Below are 27,927 nucleotides of genomic sequence, written 5' to 3'. Positions count from 1 at the left end.
TTACACCAAGAGCACACTTGAAGCATTCCTTGTCAAATCTGTACACTGGAGAGAGGATCTCAAAGAACTTCAAAATACTCTCTTCTCTATTGAGGTTGGCAAATTGTCGAAATGTTTGTTGGATTAATTTCCGTAGTGTTTTGGCCTGTGTATTGAAACATGTAGAGAACAAATATTTTAAATCTAATCACTGAGGGACATTTTAAGAGTCTTGGTCACTTAGTAGCACTACCAGTGTCTTTATCAATGAGATACAGACAATTCTCAAGGAAAAAAAAAAAGAGCTTCAAAATGTAAGGAGCAAGTCTGCCTTTTAACTTGTACTTAAGATCAAAATTATTTCTGCTGTATTATAGCAAGGATATCTAACTAATAATGTTTTGAGTAAGTTATAATAAAGACTACATGTTAACCCTTCCAGGAGTATTTGCTCTAGGTTCCTCATTTCTCCCACCTTCTGAACTGTGTCCCAATACAAAACCACAGCAATTTATACCTTCATATGAGGTTTTAAATCTAAATCACCATTCTCTCTCTTAGCTGGTAATAACAAGCCAGCTGTAGCTGTATCTTAATTTCTGCACACAGTGACTTAGACTATCCATAATAAAGTGGACTCTTTCAGTCTGATAGTATGAAAAAAAGCTTCAATATAAAAAGATGAAATTTAAATAGTAGACTGCATGTAAAAAGTAAACTTAACATTCAAATTAAACTGTATTAACTCTGTTGTCCAGCATTTTATTAACTGTTTTCAGGGTAGAAATAACCACTTAGAGCAGCACAAAGAAGAGCTAAACTAAGATTTTAAAAAAGTGAATTATCTGCCTGTATATAATGTATAATCCCTGGAAAGGCAGCCATTCATATGAAAATAAAAACAGGATCTGAGAAGCAGTATCTCTAAGATGCTCCCCCACTGAACAAGCCAACAAGAATTATGAATAAAAACATCTGCATAAAGTGACTGAATGGGCTTAAAAAACCCATTTCTAATACATCTTCCAACTAACAATAATGACAGAAAGCAAAACCATGCTTTTCTTTGCAATATGTCAAGGTTAAGACAGGAATTACCACTGGTCCTCCATCCAAACATATCTGAATGTCCCATTTTAACGGCAGTAAAACTCTTTATTCTCCCACACTGCCTGTTAACAGCTACAGGCACTACACAAATACCAACTTCCTTTTGTTGTTAGCACTTCCAGCCAGATTAGGCACTCATTTTTAGCAAGCCTTTACAGAACACTCAGAAGTCAAAACAGCCAGAAATGTTTATGTGGAGTGTTCAGGGGGAGTTACTCCAGTAGCAGTGATCCAAGGGTGTTACATATGCACAAAATGATCTCTTTTGCAATGATGCACATATAGGTTGGAAAAAAACCCTCTACCACATACTATGTTGTCAAATTAACGAAGAAATCTGTGACTTTGGTGTAATTTCGAATTATTGTGTCAATTTAGCAGAACCAATTATCAGGTGGATCATTAAAGTGGCTGCAGAACTGGACAGGGTAAGAAAGCCCCTGGCAGCCAGGAAACTTCCCTCGTGCACCCAGAGCTGCCTCAGGCTTTGTTAGGACTCAAACACCCTCCATTGTACCTCCCTGTTATCTTTATTTTTACAGAGAAAACCAACTTCAAGGGAACTGCAACCCTCAGCCTTAGCTTATCACTGGCAAATACCAGGAGCAAGACACAACAAAAAAAGAAAGAATTTGCCAGCTCAAGGTGTCCCAAGTATTTCAGCCACTCAGTTGATGAAACATACTTTGCTCTGCCCATGTTTTCCTGACCAATTCCAGCATCACTTTTACTGCCAGGAATACTGGCATACATTATCTGACTCTTTTCAGTCCACCAAGAAGAATTGGTCACTTTAAATTTTAAGATCATGAGCAAGGTGTAAAGTTATAAAGTCCATTAGTCATAGGCTGGTTCGCGTTGGAAGGGACCTTAAAGACCATCTTGTTCCACCCCACTGCCATGGGCAGGGACACCTTCCATTACCCCAGGCTGCTCCAAGCCCCATCCAGCCTGGCCCTGAACACTTCCAGGGATGGGGCAACCACACCTTTCCTGGGCAACCTGTGCCAGGGCCTCACCACCCTCACAGGGAAGAATTTCTTCCTAATATCCAATCTAACCCCACCCTCTGTCAGTGTGAAGCCATTCCCTGTGTCCTGTCACTCCATCCCTTGTCCAAAGTCCTTCTCCAGCTCTCTTTTAGCTCCTTTAGGCACTGGAAGGAGCTCTCAGGTCTCCCCAGAGCCTGCTCCTCTCCAGGCTGAACAGTCCCCAAAACACACCTTTTCCATAACAGAAGCATCTATCAGAAATGTCTGCAAACGGCAACTTCAAGCAAAATGCACTGAAAACTTGCTCTTAAAAGCATGTCTAAGAACCATTGTTCCCTCTCTGTGTTTGTTCAAGGCAGAGAGAATTGAGAGAAATAATTATTTTTATATTTCATGGCTATCAGGAACCCTTCTTTGCCTGCCAGTTCAAATTCCCTGGTCTCCACAAACTGGAAGAGTAATTTAAGAATTTGGACCAATCCTGTGTTATTTTGAATAGGGATTTCATTTTCATTAAAAAGCAGACACATTTTTCCTTCCCTTGTTTTTCTTCTTCATATGTCCAACAATTTTTTTCATGTCTTTACAAGGTTCCACTCAGCTTTACCTTCTGGCAATTCTTGCTACTTCTTTTCTCCCCAGTTCAGGATTTCCAAAGTGCAGTTTTCTTGGTCAGTTAGTTTTCTGGCTCCATAATATTATTTTTGAGACAGTTATTCATACTTTTACGTCTGGAGCCTTTTACCACAATTTTCCCGTTAGCAGAAAATACAGTTTCAGATAATTGCTCAAATTAAAATGCAGAGGGGATTACTTAAATCCACTTGACTTCATTAGCTTCTGATTTTCAAAAGTCTTTTGAAACAAAACCCTGTCATGACAGACCTTTTGTGTTTACCCATTTAAATCACAATGCAGATTCTTTCCAAATCTGAAGTTGAATTTTAGTCTTTCTATAAAGCACTGCTTACCAAAACCAGCTCCAAAATAGCAATTTGTGATTTATACTTTCATGTATGAATTGTAAGAGATATTTTACCAGGACATTCATATCGAGGCACCTATAAATGTAAAATACTTGGTGACCATTCTTAATTCCCCTTTTCAACACATGTTGAGAAAAATTTGCATTTTTTACTCTGAGAACATATGGACTTCAATGGGAGCGAGATTCAAGTAATGTTAATAGTCTCAGCTAGGATTAACATAAGCAGAAATTACTGGAAATCTTCCTTGAATAACTTGGATAGTCTTGAGCAAGGAAGGCAGAACATGGTTTATCAAGTTCCCAGTAAAATATTCTTTTTTCTTACAAGTCCCCTTCCTCTTTCTCCAGAAGTCTCATTTTTCTTTTAGGGAAGGGGAAAAAAAAAAAGTTATTTGATACAAGAGGCTCCAAGGACTTGTTTTGTACTTTTACCCCCAAGGTCTGAGAGGCAGAGCTGTGCCCCTCTCACAGCAGCTCAGCAAGGCCATGTGAATCACTTTATCCTTGTCCTGCCAGCTACATTACTGGGATTTAGATCCCACCAATCCGACAGACAGCTTGGATGTTTTTTCACAAAGCAAAACTGCACAGCAATTCCCTTAGGACTGTACAGTGAAAACTAAAATGCAGTTTTCAGATTTCTGACACTCTTTTCTTTACAGCAGTATAGGATTGACTGGAGCTGTAATTACCTTCACTGAATCTAGTAAACTCTTCGGGAAAAACCGTCTCAAACCAACATCCTTCCTGAAAGAAAAAATACAGCATAAATATCAAAACCATTGTGCAATATTATATTTCTCTTTTCAGGCTGGTGTTTTGGGTCTGTTTTTTGTTTTGTTTTTTTAACCAGCATATACATTACTAAACAATCTTCATAGCAATGTCCTTGACAATCTCAGAGTAACAAACACAGTACCATTAAAACTCTAACTACAGCTACTCCACATCAAATGTGGGACAGCAGCATCTTCTAGTTTAAAATCCCAAAGGATTTTGCATTTGAACAGGTACCTGTGTGGAAAATCTGCTATTTTAAATGCTGGCTTGGGCACAGAGGAGTTTTGAGAATAAAAACTGCTCTTTGTACATGTTTTAATAATTTAAAGAATACAGAACAAATATTCTTAGAGCTTGTAGTCAGGTGAGAAGGGAACAACATGGAAGTGGAAAACGCAGATAAACCTCTATTAGAATGAAGTAGGAGATACAGAATTAGAGAATGGTTTGGGCTGGGAGGAACCATAATGAACATCCACTTGCCATGGGCAGGGACACCTTCCACTTGACCAGGTTGCTCAGAGCCCCAACTTGGCCTAAGGAATACAGGAATCCATAGAGCAATACTCATCATATCACCTCAGTAAGCATGCTGAGTGCAATTCACTACTGTTTTACCCTTTGAAGCATTATAATTAAGGGGTTGTTTAAATTTCTACTATTTATTTTTAACTCATACTGAGCAAATTAAAATTACCAGCATTTTCTTGCAAGTAATCTCACTTTTTGCAACTGTAAATCAGGTGACTGTGAGCTCAGATTTTGTAAACTGAATTTATCAAGCTCATGTTCACACTTTTAAATTGGGTTGTACCCCTGGTCTGAAAGCCAGAGCCATTAAACATTTCTATGGCTCTGATGTGCTGCACATAGCTTATGTCTGATATGCATTTGTGTCTCTACAGCTGAACATCAGCTTCAAAACAAGGTGCTCGAGAAGCTGCCAGTGGTATGTTAGGGCAGAAGATACCACTGTACAACCAAGGGCAAAAAACTTGCATTCAAAAAAGGAAAAACTAAAGAGAAAAGTATAAACAGGAAAAAGATTTATAGTTCACAGGTGTTACTGACTTTTTTCCTTTAAATTTAGGACATTACCATCTCTTTCAAACATTCTTATCTGCCTCTGGAACAAGTATGAAAGCGAGCTTTCCATGACTGCATGCTTTGAACATACACGGAAGAACATCTGGAATTCTTACATTTGGCAAAGAAAGGAAAAGCCGTTAGCAAGCGGAGATACTCAGGATTTATTTACTGCTACCTAACGGCACAAGAACAAAGCCAACAGTAAAGTCAATATAAAAAGCTCACTCAGAAGAATAAACCAGGGTATTTTTAAAGCTCTCTGAAGATGAGTAGCATACAATTTCATACTAAAAACATCCTCAACCAGGAGAAGCAGAATTTTCATGTGCAGCACTGGCATCTGTGAAATGACAGTAAGCTGCAGGATTATAAAACTTTCATAAATGTTAATTCCTTCCATGCATTTCTTCTCAAATGCAAATGATACTCGGTTTATCATCCCACACAGTTAAATGATTCTAACACACTATTACCATCTAAATAATATGCAAAGACATTTTGACAGGGATATATTAGTTTAACATTAAGCATCCGAGAGAGAGATGGTGCTTCTGAAATGAAGCACCTTCCATCACCCTGGTATCCCTCATCTTAACAGTCCTGCAGCACACAGCTGCCACAGCCTCATTTGACTCATTACTAGAACAAGTTGTAGAGCAGCCTTTTGTACAGATTGGGGTGCAACAAACTGAGAAGAAATTCTTATGCAGAGTACAACAGACCAAAACTCTTAACAAAACTTGTTAATAAAGCATTTCCTGTGTTTAGCTGAGACAGCAAATTTATTTGCTGGAGGAGAATTCAACAAAAGAACCACAAAGATTTAATGCCTTGGCCAACAACAACCTAAGGGTACCTATAAATAAGAGAATAAGCACTGGAAATTGGAACATACAGTTTTACACACACAACCCTACAAACTCCTTCCCAGCTGTGCTGTGTGGGGGTGGAATGGCCAACAAGGGAGACACCAACTCAGGGCTCTGGATGAAGAACTCAGACATCTGGTTTCTGACTGCCAACAAGAGATAACGAGCACTGAGAGCCTGGTTCATACAGCTCTACTACAGCTTTGTATTTAACCTCATCTACTCCAGCCTACTTGTGGGCTTAAATCTAAATTCGATTTTTTAAATGTACAAACTTCAATATGATTAATAAAATACCAACTACGGATAGGTGATACTGCTTGTCTTACAATGATAAGCAGCTTTAGGCAGCATATATAATGTATTTTTCACCTCAATTCAAGTTACAACAAAAAAAGTAATGTTAGATTAACATAATAGACTTTAACATGCTTTTTACCAAATTGTGGCTGCACCTGTTCCTTCCTATAGCTCCCACTTCTGTACTTGTAATTATCCCTGTTCTCTGCTAACAGGCTTCACATTTATTATGAAAAAAATCTTCTTTCACTCCATGAAGGCCCAACTATTAAAGGCTACTTAACAGTTTGATCCTATCCACCACTTCCCATCCAGATCTGTTCTTGTATGACAATCTGATCAAAGACAAATATACATCAAATAGACATCTAACAAAGGCAGGCAAGGAGTAATCATACCCAATGCAAAAAAGGGCCGTTTAAAAATTGCCCTCAGCTGGTTAAGTGCCTCATGATGTACTAAAACTAGCAACACCCCTCTCAAAAAACCCAAAAGGCCTCACTTGAGCAATAAATATTACTTGTGCACTTAAACATTTATGGGTTATTAAGGTTCTAAGATCAAATTAACGCATTTTGGGGATCACTGGCACTTTTTGCAGACCCTTTCCAGTCTGTAATTATCTTTACTATAGTCACTTTAAGGTGGTTTTATCCTTCATCTTTCCCAGCTAAATCCCATACAAATCACATATTGCTTCTCAAAAAAACCCAAAACCCTTGAAATGCAAAATCTCCATGTCCAATTCTGCATGGCATTTAAGCTGTTACATTTTGCATATCAAGGTTTTGCTTCACTTTGTCCTTCACAGCAGCAAGGCAGTTATTTCCTACCAAAGCAGTCACTGTTTAACAAACACAGAGACTGAAGGAAAGAAATCACTGTAAAACTGGAAGCAGCACCACAATGAGTCGTCCTGGAACTCTCAGCTGTTTCAATTATTAATTTATACTTTGTGTGACCTGTTATGACCCAGCTTTCTTTTGTCTCATTGTTTCCAAAGTCATTAACCTAATTACTAATGCTTGTAGCTTCTGATTTGCCAAAAAACTGACTTAAAAATAGTCTGCTCAAGTTCTTACTGAACATAAACTGCACCAACCATAATTCACATACTTTCAGATCTTTTTTATATCCCCTTTTAGTCTTGTCTGTCTGCTCATCCCCTTTATCTTTATTAGTACTTTCTCATTTTGTGATGTGTTTCCTCAACCAGGATGTTTCTACTAGGGGGTACAGGCAAAAAACTGAAGTATTTAAAAAAATTAATTAAAAGAAAATCCCTAATTCATACAAACCCAAAGCTTTAAAAAAAATCTGCATAAAACAGGAGCACTACAGAAATACCAAATACTCTACAAATAAGCAGGCTATTCCTCAAAGTTATCTTTACCTATTAAAATCATAGATTCTTCAAAAATCCTTGTAAACTTGTTCATTGTGGTATAAATCTTAACTTCCTCCTCCAAATGCTCCAATTTCACACTTCCAAAAGTTAGCACACGTGTTATTAAAAACAAGATTTAAAAAATAAAGACTTCAATGCCGCACCAACCTTTTATCCCAATTTTGTGTTCAACTGTACAGCATCTTTTCATAAGGGTAATTAGTAGTGATGAGCATATCATTGGTGCATGTATGTCTGAAACTTTATCCATTATATAAATACAAATAAAACCAGTTTTCAATCCCTGAAGCTTCTCAAGGACTTTGGCTTGTTTGAACTGAAGTCATCTCATGTCCAACATGAATAAGCAAACAAAGTATTTCAGTACAAGGATGCTCCTTGGTCTCCTCAAAATTTGTGATACACAGATAAACACTAACCTTGTTAACTGCAAGGTAACAACACAGAAAAAGTCCACACGGAGCAAACAGAAGGAAAAACAATACCACAAACATTTTCAAGTAACTCAAACTTTACCACAGATGAGTCACAACTGAAGAATGCAACTGGGCACAGAAGAACATTTAGGAACTGGGCACAGAAAAAACACTGAGGAACAAAATCACTTTACAACCAGAGCTGGCAAAGCCCATAAACATTAGCAAAATTGATGAAAATCATAATAAGCCTCCTGATCAAGTTTAAACAACTCCAAACCTGTTTCATTGGACCAGAGTTAAAGGCACTTTTCCTACTTCTACACCTCAATGGGTTTCATCATCCTTTTCTTATACTAAAGCATCTTAAACTTGATGGGATAGGAAAACTACAACAGAAACGCTCTGTTATTGAACTGAATTTATTGTTTCTGATGCAGGGAAGGGACAGTTCAAACCTCAAGCTAGAACACAATACTTACTCTAACACTTCATAGTTGGACTTCTTTTCTAATGCATTGCCTCTCATCTCTCCGTAGGATCTCCTGAAGACAGGAAAAATATTTGAAAGCAACAATTATTGGATAATTCAGCCTAAAACTACAACACCAACATAATCAAAACTTCTACTCAGCATCAGAAAACATTGCCAGAATGAATTAAAAGCTAAGTATTAAGTACATTATTCTACCTCAACAGATCAGATTTTTATTTTACAAATTAATTGCATTTTCAGAACGACTTTAAACCAGTGCTGCTACAAAAAGAAGTGACCTAAGCTGCCCTTCAGCAGCTCCTTCTACCTCACTTCTTTGCACTACCTGCACTTCTTTGTGAGAGTCCTCTGTGCATGGAACAGGGAGAACCAGGGGAAGCAGGCAGTGATGAAAACTGCTTCAATCCAAACACATTCACATTAAAAAATAAATGAATAAATAAGAAAGTTTTGTTAGGAGAAGGCTGAGATTATCATTTTCAGGGAGAAAAATGGACCAGTAATGCTCATTCTAAGAGTCTCAAGTAGCTCATCTACAAGAAGTATCTCATCAAAATGCTCTGAAGAGCCACAGCTTGAGAACCAGGGAAGGTAAGACTTGGCTGACAACATAATCGTGGATTATTATATTCATTACATGTTTTGAAATAGGGCACAATGATTTTGTAAGTGCGTAAGGAGTTTGCAGTTACACAAATAATTTTTGTTTTCTCTGGGGCTACCAGCAAAACTTTTAACAAAGGCATCAGGTTCTCCTGTGATACCTGGAAAATTTCATAAGCCTAAATTTTGTTTTAATTTGGAAAGAACTGTTCAAAGGACACTTTTATTCTCTCCTAACAAGTTTACATTTGTCATTCATTTCTTATCAATTTTACTTCTTTCCTAATCTCCCTGTTCGAGACATCAGCATAACTAAAGTAAATGTTTCAGGCTGGAAATTCTCCATAAATTAGCAAAACCCAACACATGCATTTCAAAGCTGGGAACTCTCTCAAGGGTCTCTTAATCTGATATACTTATCTTTATTTTCCAGCTGTCTATACAGTTGACAAGAACACCAGAAACACCCAAAAGGATCCTTAAGATTTAATCATTTCAAAACAGCACATTAAAAATTGAGCAAATACAGAGAGGAAAGGTAGCAGCATTTATCTATAATTACATTCTTTAGCTGTAGGATTTATATATGCAGAATCACAAGACTATTTGCTAAATAACACCACAGATGCATTTTTTTTTAAGCATACTTCCATGTACTCTACAGGCCTTTGAATTATTCAGATGAAGAATTCACCCAAAAGGCAGTATCAAGAGGTAATTAATTAAAATTTTAAAATAATGTTAATTTAAAATCACTAGAAATTAGTTACAATACAATCTATTCAGTTTTTCTTCAAACTGCTTTGTAGAAAATAAATGTCTTACGATGTTTTATTCAACTCTACTGGTCAGAAATTGATGAACTTTAAGCAGTTTCAAAATTACTGTATATATTCAGTCAGAAAGATGTTGAATAATAAATTAAATTATGAGCTTACCGGATTTCAAGGCAACCTAGTTTCAAAGCAATTTCCTGGTCCACTTGATCTGCTATTTCTAACATATAGTCATTTTTCACCTACAGCAAAAGAAGCAGGTAGGCATCACAGAAAGATAAGGTCAGTGCCAACACAGACTAAAATACTCCCCAAGCAACTTTCAAATGAATACATCCTAATTTTCTGGAATAACAATTCACAGTCCAGGAAGAGAAAAAAGAATTTGTGTTTATATTCTCCATAAATGAGTGGCACTTTGGGAAGAAACACATTTGAACCGCAATGAACTTGATTGAAAAATTCCTTATATATGTCAATATTGGCTACATTTTATTAAATATAATCAAAATTCACAGAGGACTGAGCAGATGGTTGTACCTGCATTCCAGCTAGGAGAAGGCAGGCTGTGTTCTTGAATCATCCTGGTCAATAGTATTTAATTGTGTAGGTGGATCTAATCATGCAAATAAAACTGATAAATGCCTGGGAATTACAGTGAAAATAAAAATAAAAGTAAATAGAGTAGTATGTGCAAACTGTACTGCACACTGGCATAAAATAATACTGAACTAGCAAGAAGAACCAAGAGTGACACTGGATGATGACGATCTACAGTAGCAAACACTTCAAATCTTCATCACCATGTCGTGGACTTTTTTTTATTTACCAACATGGCTGTGGGAAGAATCCTATTTTTTAGGTAATACTTTCACCATGTTAGAGTAAGCAATTGATGCAATAACTAACAACAACAAAAAAACCCAGGCAGTAAGAGAGAACAGAACCAGTGCCCAAGAACTTCACTGCAAATCTTGCACCAGTAAGAAATCTCGACAGTTTTTCCTTAACAGCTCCTGTTATCCTCCTATGGAAACATCAAGTTGCTACTGAGATCCTAAAGTTGCAGCAAGGCCCGAAATACCACAAAAATCCACGTGACTGACTTGCAGATCAAAGAGGAGATGATGCACTATGAAAGCAACACACTTCACCAAGTGGGTTTGTTGAGTGATGACAAGTTGTAAGAACAACTATTTCAAACTACTACTGCTAGGAAATACATAACTTAAAAGGTAAGAAATTATAGCAATGGATCCAACAGCTGGAGGTGTTCTCCACTCAGCATTCTCCTCAGAACACGCGAGAATCCACCACTGCCTTCCCTCAGCACCAGTGTGGCAGCTGGGCCCTGCTCCAACTACAAAGTAACAAATCCCTAAAAACTTCCTGGGTCTGAATTGCATGTAAAGTTTTAATTTGTTATTAAAAGACATGAAAGAAGAAATATGATAAACTGTGCAGGAGTGAGAAAATGAAAATGAATTATTACAATGGCTTAAACATGAGAAAAAAGCTTCTTGCATTTGAATTCATACAGACACTCAACATGACAAAATAATGAGCTTTTAACTCTTCTCAATTCAATTCCTACAAATACTAATGAGACAGGAGAATAATTGCCCTTCAGCACCATGCAGTGTGCTATTTGTACACACATATGGAAATAATAATTCTGTATTCCCATACTAATAATACACACAATATGAATTAATAATTCTCCTCTTCATTATGCTCACAATTTTAAATACTTGGATTCAGACTGGATATTAGGATGATTTCTCCACTGAAAGGGTGGTCAGGGATTGGAAACAGACTGTCCAGGGAGTGGTGGAAGCACCAATCTCTGGAAGCATTCAAAGTATGGATGGAGCCCTTGGGGACACGGTTCAGTTGTGGACGTGGCAGCACTGGATTAATGGTTGATATTCCATGTCTTTTCCAACCTAAACGGTTCTATGATCCTATAAACAGCAAAATGTAATAAATTACACCAGGATCTCTGTTCATGAGAAAGGACATCAAACTGGTCCTGCATAAAACTATCAGACACAAGCTCAGGGCAGGTAAATCAGGAATGGAATTTCAGGCTCCATGAACTGCCATAAATGACCTCTGCAAACACACATGGGTGGTGAACAACAGCACAGCCCTCCTCATCCTCAGCTCTGCGTGGGGATACTTCAAAAGGAGAGGAAGTGTTGAACATGAGTTCAGATCGTATATGGATACCCAAATTCCAGAAATGCTCATGTCCTTTTCCTGAGAATTCACCTTCCTGTACAGTCAAAGTTACTTCACCGAGCAAGTAAAACTGTTCACAAAATCCCTTGGCCAACCTGCCTTACACCCACCCAAATAAAATACCAATTGACTGATTCCTTGTATTTCAATAAACTTTTTCTTTTTTAAATTGCACGTTCAATTTTGGGAACCATTTCAACAATTTTGCATCACCAGGAAATTTCAGAGCTGTTATCCATCTATTCCTTTTCCCATTCCCATTCCCACAACAAGAAGAACTGGCTGTAGCAAAGTAGTTTTTAAGTCCTGACACACAAAACTTCCACCTGCAGGAACGATGCTAATTTAAGATCCAGTGTATCATGATCAAATGTGTATTCATTTATCTTCACAACTCACTGCCTTGTGGATCCCAGTACTCAATTTGTTAAACTAAACAGCTTAAGAGCATCTCCAGTTTCATGCAAACATGATTTTAAAACACTGCTAGCCTACTGTTCCATAAATAAATAAGCAACGTTACCCAAGTATTTAAAGTTTGGGGTTTATCTCCTCTTGCCCTGTGGCTTGTGAGCTGTCCAGTCATGCTCCTAGTGTGACTCTGCAACTACAGGCATCAGATACTGACTAAGAAAATGTAAAAGACCATCCCCTGTTTCAACAAAATGGAAAGGGAAAAAGACATATTTTATATTATATACACCTACTTATTTTAGTATTTAAATTTTGTGAGTTATAAAGAGAGATTGTAAGCTTCAGGAAACTTGTGGCCAGAATCCAGTGGTCTGGATTTAACAGTGTCCTACTATATTTCTCCTTTCTTCATAAACCTGCCTGCACACATTCTGCTTTCCAATTCAGCAAGAAAAAAGGAAAATAGGCAGATTCAATTTCTACTCCCAGAATACCAATGAGAACTTCTCTTATCACCTTTAATTTTGCTTGACTATTCTCTTTGAGATGGCATCAGATCAATGCATGAACTAATGCCTGTGCAGAGATTAGATAAGAATTTCACAGGAGGCTCAGCACAACCTCCTCAGGAAAATGCCTGAGCAAATACTAAGTGGAAGAGACAAGAGATAATTTAATGGTAATTAAATGCACTGTCACAAGGCAATTGAATAGTTTTCCAAGAAGTCTTTTGTGTTTGCTCAATTATAACTTTTATTATTATTATTATTATTGTTAATATAATTGAGAGAAATGAGAATATTTTCTGGGTTAGACAAACAAAGGCCCCATGTTCAAGAGCACAAAGCCTACATACATACAAAGGCACAAAAAATGAACTCTTAGAAATCTAACAAAATCTATCAGTTCTTTTCTGTTGACTACAAATTCAGAAGTATGTTAAAGAGGGAGGATGAATCCTCCTCTGTTGGGTTTGGAGATCCTGTTATCTGTGAGCTTGTCATACTCCTTGACAGTGTGTGCAGACCTTAACCTATGGCTTGGAAATTCAGTTAACAGTGTGCAATACCTGGAGAAGCTGAAGAATACATTTATTTATAGACAGACAGATAGATATATACACACACACATCCTTTTCAAGCAGATCAAGCACCACTGCCACACGTCTCCTCCCCGGTTTAATTGTTCAGAATGGGACCTTTCCAAAGGCTAAACCAGAAAAAAAATGTAGGATGCTATTTAATATACCTTAATTTTACCTAGGTTGTAAGACAAAAGTATTTATATAAACTTGTCACACAAATCTGGTTTTGAAAAAGCAACCCCAAAAACCCAAGTGGCCAAACAAGAAACCAAAACAGCAACCCATGATCCCTTTCACGAGCCCAACAAAGCCTCTAAGATGCTGCTGTTAAACCTGTGTGCCATTACTTCATTTATACCCCATACTAGAGACCAGATGCTCTGGCAATGATAAAATTACATTAAGTCTGTATTTATCTCCAATACTTTATAGTCATAATGTTATAGCAATAAAAATGCAAAAATATCAACAAGGCAAACACTTGGATTTACACTAGGATTAAGAATTCAAGTATCAACACTGCTAAAATCCTATATATTTTTTATTTGGTAACAATCAAAACCCAAAATATGATGTCTGAAGTGAGTCACTTTGATGTATGTTGCTTGTAACACATTTGCTTCCACTGACTTACTAATTCTGTATTCCCACATAATGTGCTTATCTCAACTCCCTGAGAAAAATACACTGGAAAACAGTTTAAAGGAGGATAAGAGACAAAAATAATTTATTGCTGCAAACTGCTGTGTTGATTTCAAGAACCTTTTCCCTCGGATTTTTTTTAGTATGTTCTAACAAGTTTAAATCAGATTTACAGTCAAGCAGGTGCATGCTTTGGGGAGAAAGGATTAGTCTACTTAAGTTGCATTAAACATGGAATAATGGAAATAAAAACTGCTTCAGGCTACCAGGCGAGTACTACTGCAGTGCCAGTGTCACAGGAAGCAACTCTACCTAAATTTGCTCATTCACAGGGTGGCAAATAAGAATTAAAGTGCAACCTACACTTCACATTTGGAGTTGACTTCTTGGCCACAACATCTACAAACAGCCTGATACAAAAAAGGGCTGCAGCGTGGGGAAAATAGGAATGCCAAGCATAAAAGCACCTCTCAGAGGTAGGAAAAAGAAGTCTTGTACATGTTCTGATAAAATAAAAAATGAAACAAAATTGTCATTGCCCCCACACACAGAATCCACATCACCATCAGTGAATACATCTTAGAAAGGGCAGTAATATGCGGAGGGTTGTGAGCCCTTGGCGCAGGAGCCCTCTGCACTCCCTTGGAGGAGAGACGCCTGAGGGCAAAAAGACTTTTCCCCAGAGATAAGCAACCTTCCTCTGGGTCACGGTGACGAAGTGAACCACGCCCAGCATCCCTTGTTTCTATATGGTAATGGCCTGTACCCAGTTGGCTAATCGGTTTCTACCCCACCCCCTGCCATTCCCATAAAAAGCCCCTGTTTCTGCCCTTGAGAAGGGAGCCTTTGTCCCTGGCCTTCCCTTCACAGGGGCTGCTGGACAATAAAAGCTGCCTCTGCGGAACAGGCAAACGAGGCTCCGGTATCTGTGTCCCCGAGTCCACCTCGGGTGATTTCACAAAGAGCTGAATCCCAAGAGCTGGAATCACTTGTAGCTGAGGAATCGCTACACTTGCTGGAATCCCCGGCTGCCCGGCGAGGCCGGCCACGCCCCTGGAAGAGCTGCTCCTGCAGGATGCTCTCCAAGAAGGTCGCGCCACACCGGTGCTGACCAACATCGGACCCCCCGCGAGAGTCATATCCAAAGCAAAACAAGGATTTTGAAATCCAACACAATCCTACACCGTATTTTCTGATTTATTACTGTCCTGATATTCAACAACAAGTCACTTCATTTAAAATACTTCCTATTCTTAGTAATATTTTAATTTTTTTTTTTTATCACTCTTCATCTTTTAGCCAGAACAGCAATCTCTCTTCCGTCTCCAGTTTTTTGGGCATTAAAAGTTCAAAGATACTCCTAAATCATAACAAAAGAAAGGAGGTGAACACAACGTGAACTAAAAAGCTTTTCCCACATGGAAGTTGGGCACATAAACACAAGCCCAGTTTCATTTCTGATGTCAAGACTTGTAAAATATTTGTTCTTTTACTTGAATGGGGAAATTACTGATGGTGTCACTTCTAACTTCTCCAAATTTACTAGGAAATAATGGGCAGTTTCCCAGCTACAGAAACGGGTAGCAAATTCCAGACTGAACAATTTAAAATAAAAATTGGAAACAGAGGAAAGCCCATGTTTGTGAAGATGGAGAAATTAGAGAACAGCCCTATGCTATGATTTAAGGAGAAATCTAGCACTGGCCTCGTATTCTATATACCAGCTGCTACTTTCAAAAGCCATCTGCTTCATTTTCCTGCACACAAGTTTTTTTATGCAGCTGCAGTATTTCAGAAGAAGGTTCACCCAGGCTGACAAGCAGTTCATAAAAACACACCATGCTCGATTTAGACTTCTTTATTAAGAACAACAGTAAAATAATTCTGAACTTGGCAAATGCTTTCCAGTTTAGGGATTAAAAAAAAAAAAAAAGGCATTAGATACTGTATCTTAAAAAGATATTTCAGGTTTAAACTTGTTTATAGCCTTATAATTATTAAATAAAACTATAAAACTTGACATTGAGTTTTCAAGCATAAATACTGTGGAAATTCTTTAGCAACAGTACTATCAAATGGTGTCTCAAAAAGTGCAAATACCAATAATTAGCCACTACTGGCTTTCCCAGCTTAATGTTACCAAGAAATTTCCCACAGGATAAACTCCCATTTTTCAGGAGGACAGTTTAAAAATAAGCAATCTATTTCTCTTGCTTTTCTTTCAATGTCTATGACCTATTTACACAACTTAGTCCTTTTTTATTTCTATTTTTTTCCCAAATTTGCACTGCTTTGAACACTGCATTTAAACAACCCTTCAGTGACTAAGTTCCCACTGAGGAGTTAAGACCCTACCCAAAAAGAATCATCACAACATATGAGATACTTAGATAAACAACCAAACAAAGAAAATGTCTTCTGTACTCCATTCAGTACATAGCACACAAACAGTAATTACAGTCATTTAATGAAGCATGAAAACAAAGATTTATATTCCATCATTTTCTCCTTATCCATTTGTTCTACACAAATATTTTTAGCTGGTGCTTTTGTATATTGGGAAATAATGTACTTCTGCTTAGTTGGTGTCATTTATATTAAAAATATACAACCTTCCTCTTAATTGTCCTGTATATGCAATAATTTATTTGTTCTCAGTAATTTCTCTGAATTTATTTTCAACAGCTCAGGTGTATTCTGGTACCTGCTTTTAAACACTCAAGTTTCTAACTCTGGAGGTGTTAGATTTGGTGTTAGATATTGTATGTTATAGTTCATCCTCAGCCACTACAGAGTTCAAACAGTATCTTTGTTTTACACTAACACACAACACTTCTGGTGACACCCATCCTACCATAATCAAGAGAAATGATTCCTGCAATTTACCAGTACAAGCTTCTGTAATGAAAGACCAGAATATCTCAATATATCCATAGGAAAAACGGATCTTCAGCAACTACTTTTGTGACCAAGATAAAAATCCAAGTATACAGCACATTTGTTTTCCCCAGAATTTCCCGTTCAAAATGAAGGACATTGCTCTGCTCTGCACCTGCAGCAGGGGCCACACACAATTCCACCCCAATCCATGACAAAGCTCCTTCCATGGTATCCCACCAAAGAGAATTATTTCAGATGCTCTCTAGTTTCAGCTGTAATGCTCCTTGTAGTGGTAAACACACCACAGAATTACTGTAGGACAGACACATGACTGGGTTAATGTGGAACAGTCACCCAGTATAAATCCTGGTATCTGTAAGGAACAAACTGCTCCTCCATCCTTGTTTTCCAACAGCAGGTTCATGTGGGACACCAAATTTTCACCACTACAAAATCAGCTTGAAAGAACAGGGTCCCAACCCTCACTACTACAGCTTCAGCAATCTAATGCAGCATTAACCCTGAAAGATTTGTGCCTCATCTGCTCTGAATGAAGCCCCATATGCACAAAAGCCCAATGCCTGCTTCTAATGTCATCAGTATTTTTAGGAGCCACCTTAATAATCATAATGGTAGTTTTTAAAATACACACAGGAGGGAAACACATGTGTTCCCACCCCTATTTACCCATCTGAAATCTGCTATAGGAGATAAGTCAATACTAGGGAAAATTAGGGCTTTGGCCTCATCTAGGGGAGTTAAAAGCCCAGATCCAGTATCAGGATAACATTCATCTGCCATCTGCCCTCAGCTGCTCCTCCTCTTCATGTCCCAAGGTCACAGTCTCTATATTATCTCGGGGTGATCTTTGACATCTCTAACTAATTTTGGAAGGTCCTCTGTTAATAATAAGGGCATTAGAGATGGGCTGGGGGGGAAACCAACTTCTGACAAGGCATTGTTAGGGGCAGAGCAGCTAAAATGCTGCCGTCTGTCCAAGTGGGCTGAGCTCCAGATGTCACTGCAAGAGACACTGCTGCCTTGCAGACTTTCCACAAAGTAGGACTGGACTCTTGGGAGCCATATAGAACTCAACCTACTAAACAGGCCTTGCTCTCAGCTAATTTTATACTTCTCCTCTCCAACAAAGAATTTTGAGTTTCCAGATCAAGCAAGTCCAAGCATCAACATAAATCAACTTTTTTCTCTGTGTTTTTTTTGTTGTTATTCACAACTTAATATACTAATTGTAGTAACATTTTGTTCCAGACTACTAATGAAGACATATCCATGCATCAATACATGGAAACCTGGTCCCAAGCATTTTCAATTTATCATGCTGAATTATGAGCAATTCAAGAAAAGCCCACTCTGGCTGACAGGTGGAAATTTTAAATCAAAGCAGCCCTTTCCCTTTGGCCTGAGCTTGGCTGGCCGTTTAGGAGGTGTTAAGGAATACAAGGAAGTTTCACATTCCTACCATACAGCACCAAGGGAAAGCAGACATTGGGCACACAACATATGTAGCCAAAGTAGCTCCACAACTATACAAACAGCAGAGCCTAAAACAAGAATGCCAGCATAGTTTTGAGGGTGTAAATCAACTTTTACAGGAAAAAATTAGTACTTTATGGGGTACTGTGAATTTCAGCAACTTCAGAAACCTACCCCCGTCAAGGAAATCTCACTTAAAATTGTCTTTTCAAGCTGTAAAGAGCAGGACAGGAGAGGTTCCGTTTGATTTGTATTTTTACCAAAAAATAAATTTTTAGTAACTTTTTAATCAGCTGCAATTCTTAGATTGCCACCTCCCTGTAGAGCACAGTTTATGTCTCAGCCATTAACTCTTCATGAAAGATCTGCTGGGTTTTGGGTGGTTTGTTTTTTTTCTTGTTGGGGGCTTTTTGTTTTAAATAGGCTGCCAACATCAGGAACAATGCCAGCTTTTCTCCCAATGTCCTTCATTTCCTACAAAGCTTTTCCTGTCAAAGTCATTTGTTTTAGGTCTCCTATTTTTATTATGGAGTAAGAGATGTTGTTATTTAATTAGGTTAAAGAGTCTAATTCCCAGCCTGCACTTCAAATTACATATCATGCACCTAAGCCTTACAAAACTTTAATCATTAAGTTATTACAGTAATTGCCTGGACTTAAAATTTCCTATGTGTCAGGGACAGAGTTATAAAAACAATTTAATTTGCATGATGTATTTATCTGCCACAATATAAAGAGATATTTCATTTAATGAAATACATTTTGAGTGTGAACATAATCTTTACAGACACTACAGGGATAGAGAAGAAAGTGCCAAGTGTCCACAATAAACTTTTTCTCCTCCTTTTTAGAGGATGTTTTTCCCTTATTTTTTTTTTAATCACAAAAAGTATAATTTTTTTCTCTTTTCTTTTTAAAAGGAGTTTTCTTATGAAAATGAACCCGCAGTGTACTTGCCTGGTGAGACACAGAGCCCTCGTGGCACAGAATTCAGCTCAGTTTTTTCAGGGCATCATTGACCTGCCCTAACTTCGAGATCATACCCTGCTTCCAATTCCTTCTCCTGTGCATTACACAAACTTTGGTTCATTTTAAAAAGCAAATTCAAAACACGGTTCAGTCCTATGGTCTCCTTTATTATATATATATGAACATCTCCAGGGTAGCTCCATACTGCAGGCTAAACAAGGCAGCAGAGAAAAATTCCACACTGATAAAAACAACTTTTTCTTGTTCACTGGGATCTAAAAAAACCCCCCAAAAAGTTACTTTAAAAGTCTTCTGTTAGAAGCACAAGGACAGCAACAATGGAACAGCTGATGCCAAGAGCTGCCCCCACCCCCCCTTACAGATGCTTACTCCCTTTTCATCAAGGGATAAACCATCTCCAATTACTGCAAGCTAACATGTTATTCAAGGATAAATGTGTGCAGGCTCTTGTCCCACAACAAAAGGAAAGCAATTCAAGTAGCTTACGTCTGATTCTCATTACATGAATGTTTTTAAAAGCTGTATTCTATCTTGATTTGAGATATGGCTTTCATTCCTCACTCAGCTACTAAGGCAAATTAGAGAAACCAAACCTGTCCCCTTTATTTCCACTTCCCAACAGCCATGTCACTGGAACACAGGGAAAGGAAGACACTATGAATTTCACCAACTCTTACTTAAAGCAACTGAAAATGCTCCCAAAAAGGACAGGAAAATGGTGAAATCCTATTTAATTACTCAAAACCTGCGATTTTAAATTTTAAATTCTCCTTTTGTACCTTTCCACTTGTTTTCTCTGAAAAATGTTTAAAAATCATACAAAAAACAAGGTATCTTCATTAGAGATTTACAAAACAGTCATCAGAACACACGCAAAAAAAAGGATGCTATTCTTGATAAAACTTAACTTACAGTATCTTTATTCACTGAACTTCACATTTAAGGTTTTGTGGATGGGATTAGAGCTAACTTTGGTTCAGATTTGGGTATTCAATACCACAGGACACAACTGAAGGCTGGCACACAAAACCAATGCAGTGAGCATCTGCCAACTGTGCAGACAACCATAAATCTGGCTTTTCCTGATTTTTGAATACTTCAGCCTTACAATTCCAACAGCACTGGGTGGGATCCAATTTGCCTAATTTGGCTGAAACTGTAAGCAGTTAGGCCCAGGGGAGTAATGCAGTTGATGCAGAATCGCCACCTAAATGCTCCACAGATTGAAAAAAGAGAAGACACCCCTGAAGTCCTGTCACCCACTACCTCTGACACCTGCCAAAGAGAGCAGTAACAAAACAAAAAGACACAGTTCCAACATTAGTCTGTTGATCAGAGCTCTCAAATGGGATGTGATATGACATGACTTGAACACACAGCTCCTCCAGTGAAGGCGAATGACCTAAAGATCAGCCTCTCCCCATCTCTGGCCTCAAAGCTGAGGCACAGCCTGAGCACAAGAGGCACTGCATGGCATCGTTAGTGGGACTGATTCTGATGCTATTAACGAGTTGTGTGGTTTCCCCCTGCTCTCACACACCAATTTTAATCCTTTGCTGTACAGATTGCAGAATGAAAGGTCTCATTAAGTGCCCTACTTTACACTTCCAATTAAGAGCAGCTCACGCCCACCGCAGATGGCAGAACGACCGCCACGATCACAGGTTCTTGATTTGTTAGAGACTCTTGAAGATAAGGAATATTCGAAAACTAAGAGAGGTCACAGCATCCTTAAAACAGTGAAAAACCAAGGAGAAAATAGTGATTTCACATATCAAGCCCAAGCTGAGAAGCCTGAAATGCACCAATTTGCACAGGGCAGTGCACTCGCTGAAGTGAATGGGAGTAGTCATGCATGTGAAGGCACAAACGTGTGCCAGCTTTGGGTTTAACAGCTTGATAATTGTGGTTTGGGTGAGCTGGATGAATAAACCCTGTCTGTTGACAGTGATTAAGGTAACATTTTGTTATCTTTACAAAATGTTCTGTGCTTTTCCAGAAGATGAACATCACTTGAGGATTTAAACTTTCTTTTTCAACAATGCTGCAGCTGTGCAACTCAGATTCAACAAAATCATTACAATTCCAAAGTCCATGGGTGACAGAGGTAACCATGTTTCTTTTCCTTCTCCATGAACTTTTCAATTTGATGCTATACATTTTTAGTAAGACAGAAAACATGCATTTGGATGTTACCACGTTAGCAATAAGGTTCCCAGTCTCATCCTGACAAGAAAGTCACAGGCATCTGGTCCTCACAAAAATCTTTTCTTACTCATTTATAACACCCAAGATAACAATGTATTTGATTTTTACATTGAGAAAAGCCAATCTAACTACAGAAGTGGTGTTTCTGTTGGATTTTTGAAATTTTGTAACTGGGTTCTAGCTCCTTATCTCTGACAGTTACTTCTGTGCAGAAAGCTCAGGATATCTATGTATGCACATATGAATTCTGTTCATTCTGTTGTTCTTGCCTACACACAACATGATGTGTCTGACTGAGCAGTCGTTAGCAAAAGATGTTAAAATGTTGCAGGAATGACACTGATATAGGAACAGAACGTGAAAAATCATCTTTCCTTGTTTTTTTAACCCCTCCTCTGTTGTAGATCTGGTTTATGATGCAGACTTACTGCTCAAATTCTTCTCTTGTCTTCTTTTCATACGTCATTGCTGCTGCCTCAACACTTTACCAGATAAAAGTTATTGTCCTAGTTTATCCAAGAGGACAAGTGAAATTTATGGAGCAAAGCAGAATCATGGATAGAGAATGATAGCTCTGGAAAGTTCTGCACCTGATTTCCATGACAACAGAGACCCAAATACCTTACAGCACCCCGAAACAAAGAGCAGTGACTTTTAAAGAACTGGATTCAGAAATACCTCACTATAAGGTGAAGAAGAAAGGGGAAGAGAAAATAAATGGGATGGTGTGCAAAGCAAGGAGAGAAGAACACCTGATTTTCACTCTGTAATAGCACTGTGATTCAGGGCGTTGTCCAATACAAGCAGCTGTCTGCCTTGCCGACTGGTCCTGATGACCTTCAAAAACCTTCTATCTGAGCCATTTGTATCTGTTTGTAATGATTTCTACAAATTTAGTTAAAAGTTAACAAATACTCCTCTGGGATTTCAAACTCCTTGCTTTAAAGACAGTTCCCTGAGGCAGAAACGAGGGGACACTGCAGGCTTTCCAGTGTTGAACAGTAAGTGATGGAGTTTAGGAAATTATTGTGGAGCTCATCACCCACTTTTGCACCACGGGAAACACAAATCTGTGTTTAAAGCCAGTATGGAGGAAGTCCCTTGCTGCTAAAGGAAAAAGGAACATGATTTTGTTGTTTGTACAAGAAGCCCTATCAGCACTACACTAAAAACTCACCAAACCCCAGACATTTTTAGGCTGAAACCATGTTACACAAATCACTTAAACTAGAATGCTAAGTCCAGAGAAGCACTGCAAGAGAATTGTCTTTTCACAAGTCAACTTCATCCTATCAGTATCAATATCACATCAATACAAAAGCTGCATCACACAGTAAAAAAAATTAGAAGTTATTTACTTAAGACAAGAATGTGCGTTGCACAATTGTGCTTGTTGAAGTTAGAGGACAGGGTAGCCATTTTAGTCCTGACTCCCCTAAAAAATATCCCCAGGAAGTTTTACCGTGAACTTGTCAGTCTAAAAGCAGATTAAAATCATTTAACTGAATAAAATTAGAATTTCATGCTTCGTTTATAGAAACTTTGACTATTATGCAGTTTTAGTAATCCAGAAGAGATTTTAAACCCAAAAAAATAACCTAAAAATGTGAGTGGAAAAAACATTTGATGGTTTGTAGTGCAATTGTCAGTTACACTTGCAAAAATAAAGAAATTCAGCAGTTTAATCAAATGTGAATTAACTGTAAGAAGCCAGTGGAACAACAGTCAATTTCATCTCAGTTAGCACAATTATTACCTGCAGAATTATCTTGGTTTTGGAACATATTCCTCACAACTTCTCAAGGAGAAAGATGTCATGGGATTTGTGGCCTTTCTGCTTTATATATATGCAACCTTAAATTTTTTCCATTTTTCTGTTTCTGCAGTAATATCCTACCCACATATTCAAACCCCGAGCTTTCTAAATTCAGCAAAATCAGCAAAAGACAAAGCAGTAGAACTGAACATACCTGCTGATAGAAAAAATTTAGAGTTGGTTTGTCCTCAGTGAACTGGTTTAGAAATCCTTTTGGCAAGTACCGAATTCTCAATTCATACCTGAAAAGCAAGAAGAAGAGTGTTGAGCGGAATTAATATTAATATTTCCTCCCAACATTCTTAAAAATACAAACAAACCCAAAACAAACTTAGAAAACTAATGGAAAATTTCCTTTTTGATTACTCAAGAGAACAAAACTGGCATTTATCTTGTACCTGACATTTCATAGAGATGCTTACCAAGGACCTTTGTAACAGAGGCAAACTTAAGAGCCCTGCTGCCTTCTCAGAGCTTCAGACAGGACTGAAGCACGAGGACTTGGAGCAGATAAGCTCCAGATCCATGGGAAGGGAGGCCTCAGTTAGGTGACAACAGATGAGCTGCCAGAACCACTGACATGACCCCTGGCAACAGCTTTTATCTCTGGTTCTCAAAAGCAGGTACTTAAAACACTGATCCCGCTGCTCCAGGAGTGACAAACAGTGTCACTCACCAGGGAGCCACATCCTACAGGAGAACAAGGAACAGGACTCCGCTCCTCCTCTGATCAATGCTCTAATATTCACCTCTGGATTTTCCATAGGTTTTGGAGGGGTTTCTCTGTAAAAAGGTTTCCTGCTCCCCTATTTATCATCAAGACACATGCAAAAACTAAACAGTTTTGAACCTGACAGTCATATTTTTCAAGTTAACTGTACACCAGAAGTGAGGGAAACTCAGAATGAGCCTTGACCCATAACCTACACTAAATCTGTATCCCTTATCAAACCTAAACTTTTGCTTTCAACCTCTAAATTTAGTATTATTTCTTGTCCTAAACTTCTGCTTTCAATCCTTAAATTTAGTAGAATTGCTTGTCCTGTGGTAACAGCCCACGATGTTTGACACAGACTGTTTGCTTCCTCCTCTGACACATTCCTTCAATGAAAGTCCGATAATAAATGTCTCCATCCCTTGGGCTGTGCCAACACAGCATATTCTAACACTCTTAGCAGTGCTTCCCAAAGTAAGTATATTTAACAATCTGCCTGTGATAAGAGCAAATATTACAACATTTCAATCTGTTGGTTTTTTTCAAGAACTTCTTTTCAGCAAGTGATCTAGCTGCCTGTAATCAAGATGTACACGGCAGTTTGGTAAAAATTTCCTAGGGGTAAGTGTTGCCTACGATTCCACTGCAAGCAGATGTTGCAATATCTAATAAAAAATATAAAATATTATTTGCTTTGAAATAATTGAAAATACATTGTCCTGTTAGAAGCCATTAAAGTTTGGAAACTGTAAATACACACACACACCCCGTATATAAACAAAGAATACTAGAATGGTCTTGTTGTAGTATGGCAATATATTTCATAATTCCTGTGCACAGAAAACATGTTCTTAAATTAAAGAGTGAAATGCAGGCGAGGCTGAGAACACCTGATAGAGAGTAGATTTACACTGCACGTAAGGAAAAAAAGTTTATTCTGAGTGTGGTGAGACCCTGGCACAGAGGAGCTGTGGCTGCCCCATCCCTTTTAAGTGTTCAAGGCCAAGTTGGATGGGGCCTGGAGCAACCTGGGATAGTGGAAGGTGTCCCTGCCCATGGCAGGGAGTTGGACTAGGTGATCCTTAAAGGTCCTTTTCAAACCAAACCATTCTCTGACACAATAAAACAGACACAGATAAAAAAAGACTCAAAGTCACAATTAAGACAAACTCTCATTTGTGAAGAAGCACAGAAATCACCTTCTATTGATGATCGGCCTTTATATTTCATGATCCCCAGCAGATAACTAGTTATTTACTAAAATTTAGGTATCAGCCAAATTGTACCTCCAGGTATTTATGTGTCAGGGAGAGAAGGCAGCATGAGCACACTATCCAACTGCAGAAAAGCAGAGCCTCTCTTGGTTTTTATTCTGCCATATCCACTAAAATCTACTGCTGAACACAACTGCAGAGACTGGCATGGAAAAAAAACAAGTCTGTGTAAAAGACTTCCTGCCTTTTCGGGGGCTTTATAATCCAGTGCATTTTAGAACAACAGAACCCTTAAGGTTGGAAAAGACCTTTAAGATCTTCAAGTCCAACCATCAACCCAGCACCACTACCATGTTCACCACTAAACAAGTGTCCTCAAGTGCCATATTCACACTTGTTTTGAACACTTTCGAGGATGGTTACTCCACTGCTTCCCTGGGAAGCCTGTTCCAGTGTTTGACAATACTTTCCATGAATAATTTTTTCCTAATATCCAACCAAAATCTCCCCAGGAGCACAAATCTAATGAGGAGCAGCTGAGGGAGAAAAGGAGGCTCAGGAAGACCGTATCACTCTCTACAACTCCCTGACAGGAGAGTGTAGCCAGGTAGGGGTCAGGCTCTTCTCCTAAGTGACAAGAGACAGGACAAGAGGAAACCATCTCAAGTTGCACCAGGAGAAGTTTATACTGGATTACAGATCAGAAAATTGGATATTTGATATTAGAAAAAATCTCTTAATGGGCTGTCAAAGATTGGAACAGGCTGCTCAGGGAAGTGGTGGCATCACATCCCTGGAGGGATTTAAAGGACATGTAGATGTGGCACTTGGGGACATGGTTTAGTAGTGGCCTTGGCAGAGTTGGGTTAACCACAGGGCTTGATGACCTTAGAGGTCTCTTCCAGCCCAAATGATTCTGTGATTGTAGGATGCAGAACACCATTACTCTCTGGGATTAAAAAAAAACCAAAAAAACCAAACATATGAAAATCAATCTCTCTCCTTTACAGGGACATGTCTTCTTAACTGATCAGCCATGAAAGTGCTGGCTTTTGCAACAGGATCTCATGAGAAAATCAGGTAAGGCAAAGCAGCTCAGCTGGGACAGTCACAGTGAGTGACCTTCATTACCTATTTATAACCTAATCTCTGCCTGGGCCTGTGGGAATGAAGAAGCCGACTTCCAAAGGCCAACTCAAGGATGGGCTCGATTCAATATCCCCTAAATTCACTGTCTTTGAAATGCAGCCAACTGACAAGGATGACATGTCCCTTTCTCACAAACCAGGTCTGCTTTCAGAGCAAGTATCTCACCTGATGATCACTCCCCTAATGTTTGATAAGTTATATCCAGAAGATCACCATTCTTCTTACTGCTCTGCCCCTGTACTGGAGTTCAGAAACACTCTGCCACACCTCACAAAGGTGGGCATCAATTGAGTTCACAAGTTGTACAGTGAAGTGAACCCTCCACAGCAGAGTGAACACCACCAGGCAGTTCTGGGAGCTTCCCTGTCAGCAACAAGCATTACCAGGGCAGCTGGTGGAGCCAAAAACAAAAGGATGATCCAACTCTTAAGAATTTGTGCCCCTGAAAGAAATCATCTTGCCAATGCCAACCTTGCCTCCAGCAGGTTCTGATTCAGTTCACATCAACAGGAAAGGAATCAGAATAGAAAATGAGAACAAAAACGGTGGACAAAGGAGAAGCCTTGTGTGAGTTTAATGAACTCAATCAGCTCTTTGAAGGATTAGAGAAGTATTAAGGCTCACAGAAGGAAAGGAAAAGGACTGGATAACTGGAAGTCATAGAAGAGAGAAGACAGTGCAGCGAGGAGAGGGACAGATCTGTTAGATCAACTTGGTCAACTCATTAAACCATCCCACAGGTGATCTGACCTCTCTGCCAGGGCTTTTGTATCCCAGCTACCAAAACTCACAGTCCAGGACTGCTGAGCATAGGGTGTCTCCTGCCTGTCAGAGCCACAGCTGGGATGTCATCTGGTTACAGGGACCTGCTTTACAAACCTGAACTAGAGCTAGAAGGTGTCTGCCCTGTGGGGAACAGGGTGTTCCAACACACACAACTTGTTATGGGAACCTCTTGGTATTTCTTTTGTGTGACACAAAAGACCAGCAAAAGGAACAGCGCTCTGGCACACAGCAGTTTTGGAAACATAAAGGACAGCAGCTGTGACTGCTGTTCAAGGCCCAGTATTACACAAAATGATGAGGGTTGGCGTTACCTATGATTTAAGAGCCCCAGATCCTGCTAACTCTGGCTCACCCAGGTGAGTGATAGATTTTATTCTGGTAACTTTTGTGTGCAACCTACTGACAATTCATGTAACTGGATTAGTCCAGGAGAATTCCAAGATCTAATTTTTGAACACTGTGAATACACAACCCTTTAACTCAGA

At 38.7% G+C, this 27,927-nt stretch overlaps 1 protein-coding gene across 10 annotated transcripts in view; it reads right to left on the bottom strand.

Moving 5' to 3' along the window:
- The window catches only part of PTK2 (protein tyrosine kinase 2), a 179,152-nt gene that overhangs the window by 67,193 nt on the left and 84,032 nt on the right, over positions 1–27,927 (bottom strand). For all 10 annotated transcript variants that reach the window (XR_001865994.1, XR_001865995.1, XR_001865987.1 and 7 more), the window contains 5 exons: positions 23,733–23,820; positions 9,969–10,048; positions 8,414–8,476; positions 3,762–3,816; positions 5–145 (listed from right to left, as the gene is read on the bottom strand). Coding sequence is in view for 1 of the 10 variants with exons in the window: in XM_017746659.1 (XP_017602148.1) it covers positions 5–145; positions 3,762–3,816; positions 8,414–8,476; positions 9,969–10,048; positions 23,733–23,820 (427 nt within the window). In the remaining 9 variants the exon portion in view is untranslated. The remainder of the gene's footprint in view (positions 1–4; positions 146–3,761; positions 3,817–8,413; positions 8,477–9,968; positions 10,049–23,732; positions 23,821–27,927) is intronic.

Source organism: Corvus brachyrhynchos, unplaced genomic scaffold (genome assembly GCF_000691975.1).
Source record: "Corvus brachyrhynchos isolate BGI_N302 unplaced genomic scaffold, ASM69197v1 scaffold89, whole genome shotgun sequence".
Taxonomy (NCBI): Eukaryota; Metazoa; Chordata; class Aves; order Passeriformes; family Corvidae; genus Corvus; species Corvus brachyrhynchos.
The sequence above is the reverse complement of the archived record's forward strand: the minus strand, read 5'-3'. Positions and strand labels throughout refer to the sequence as shown.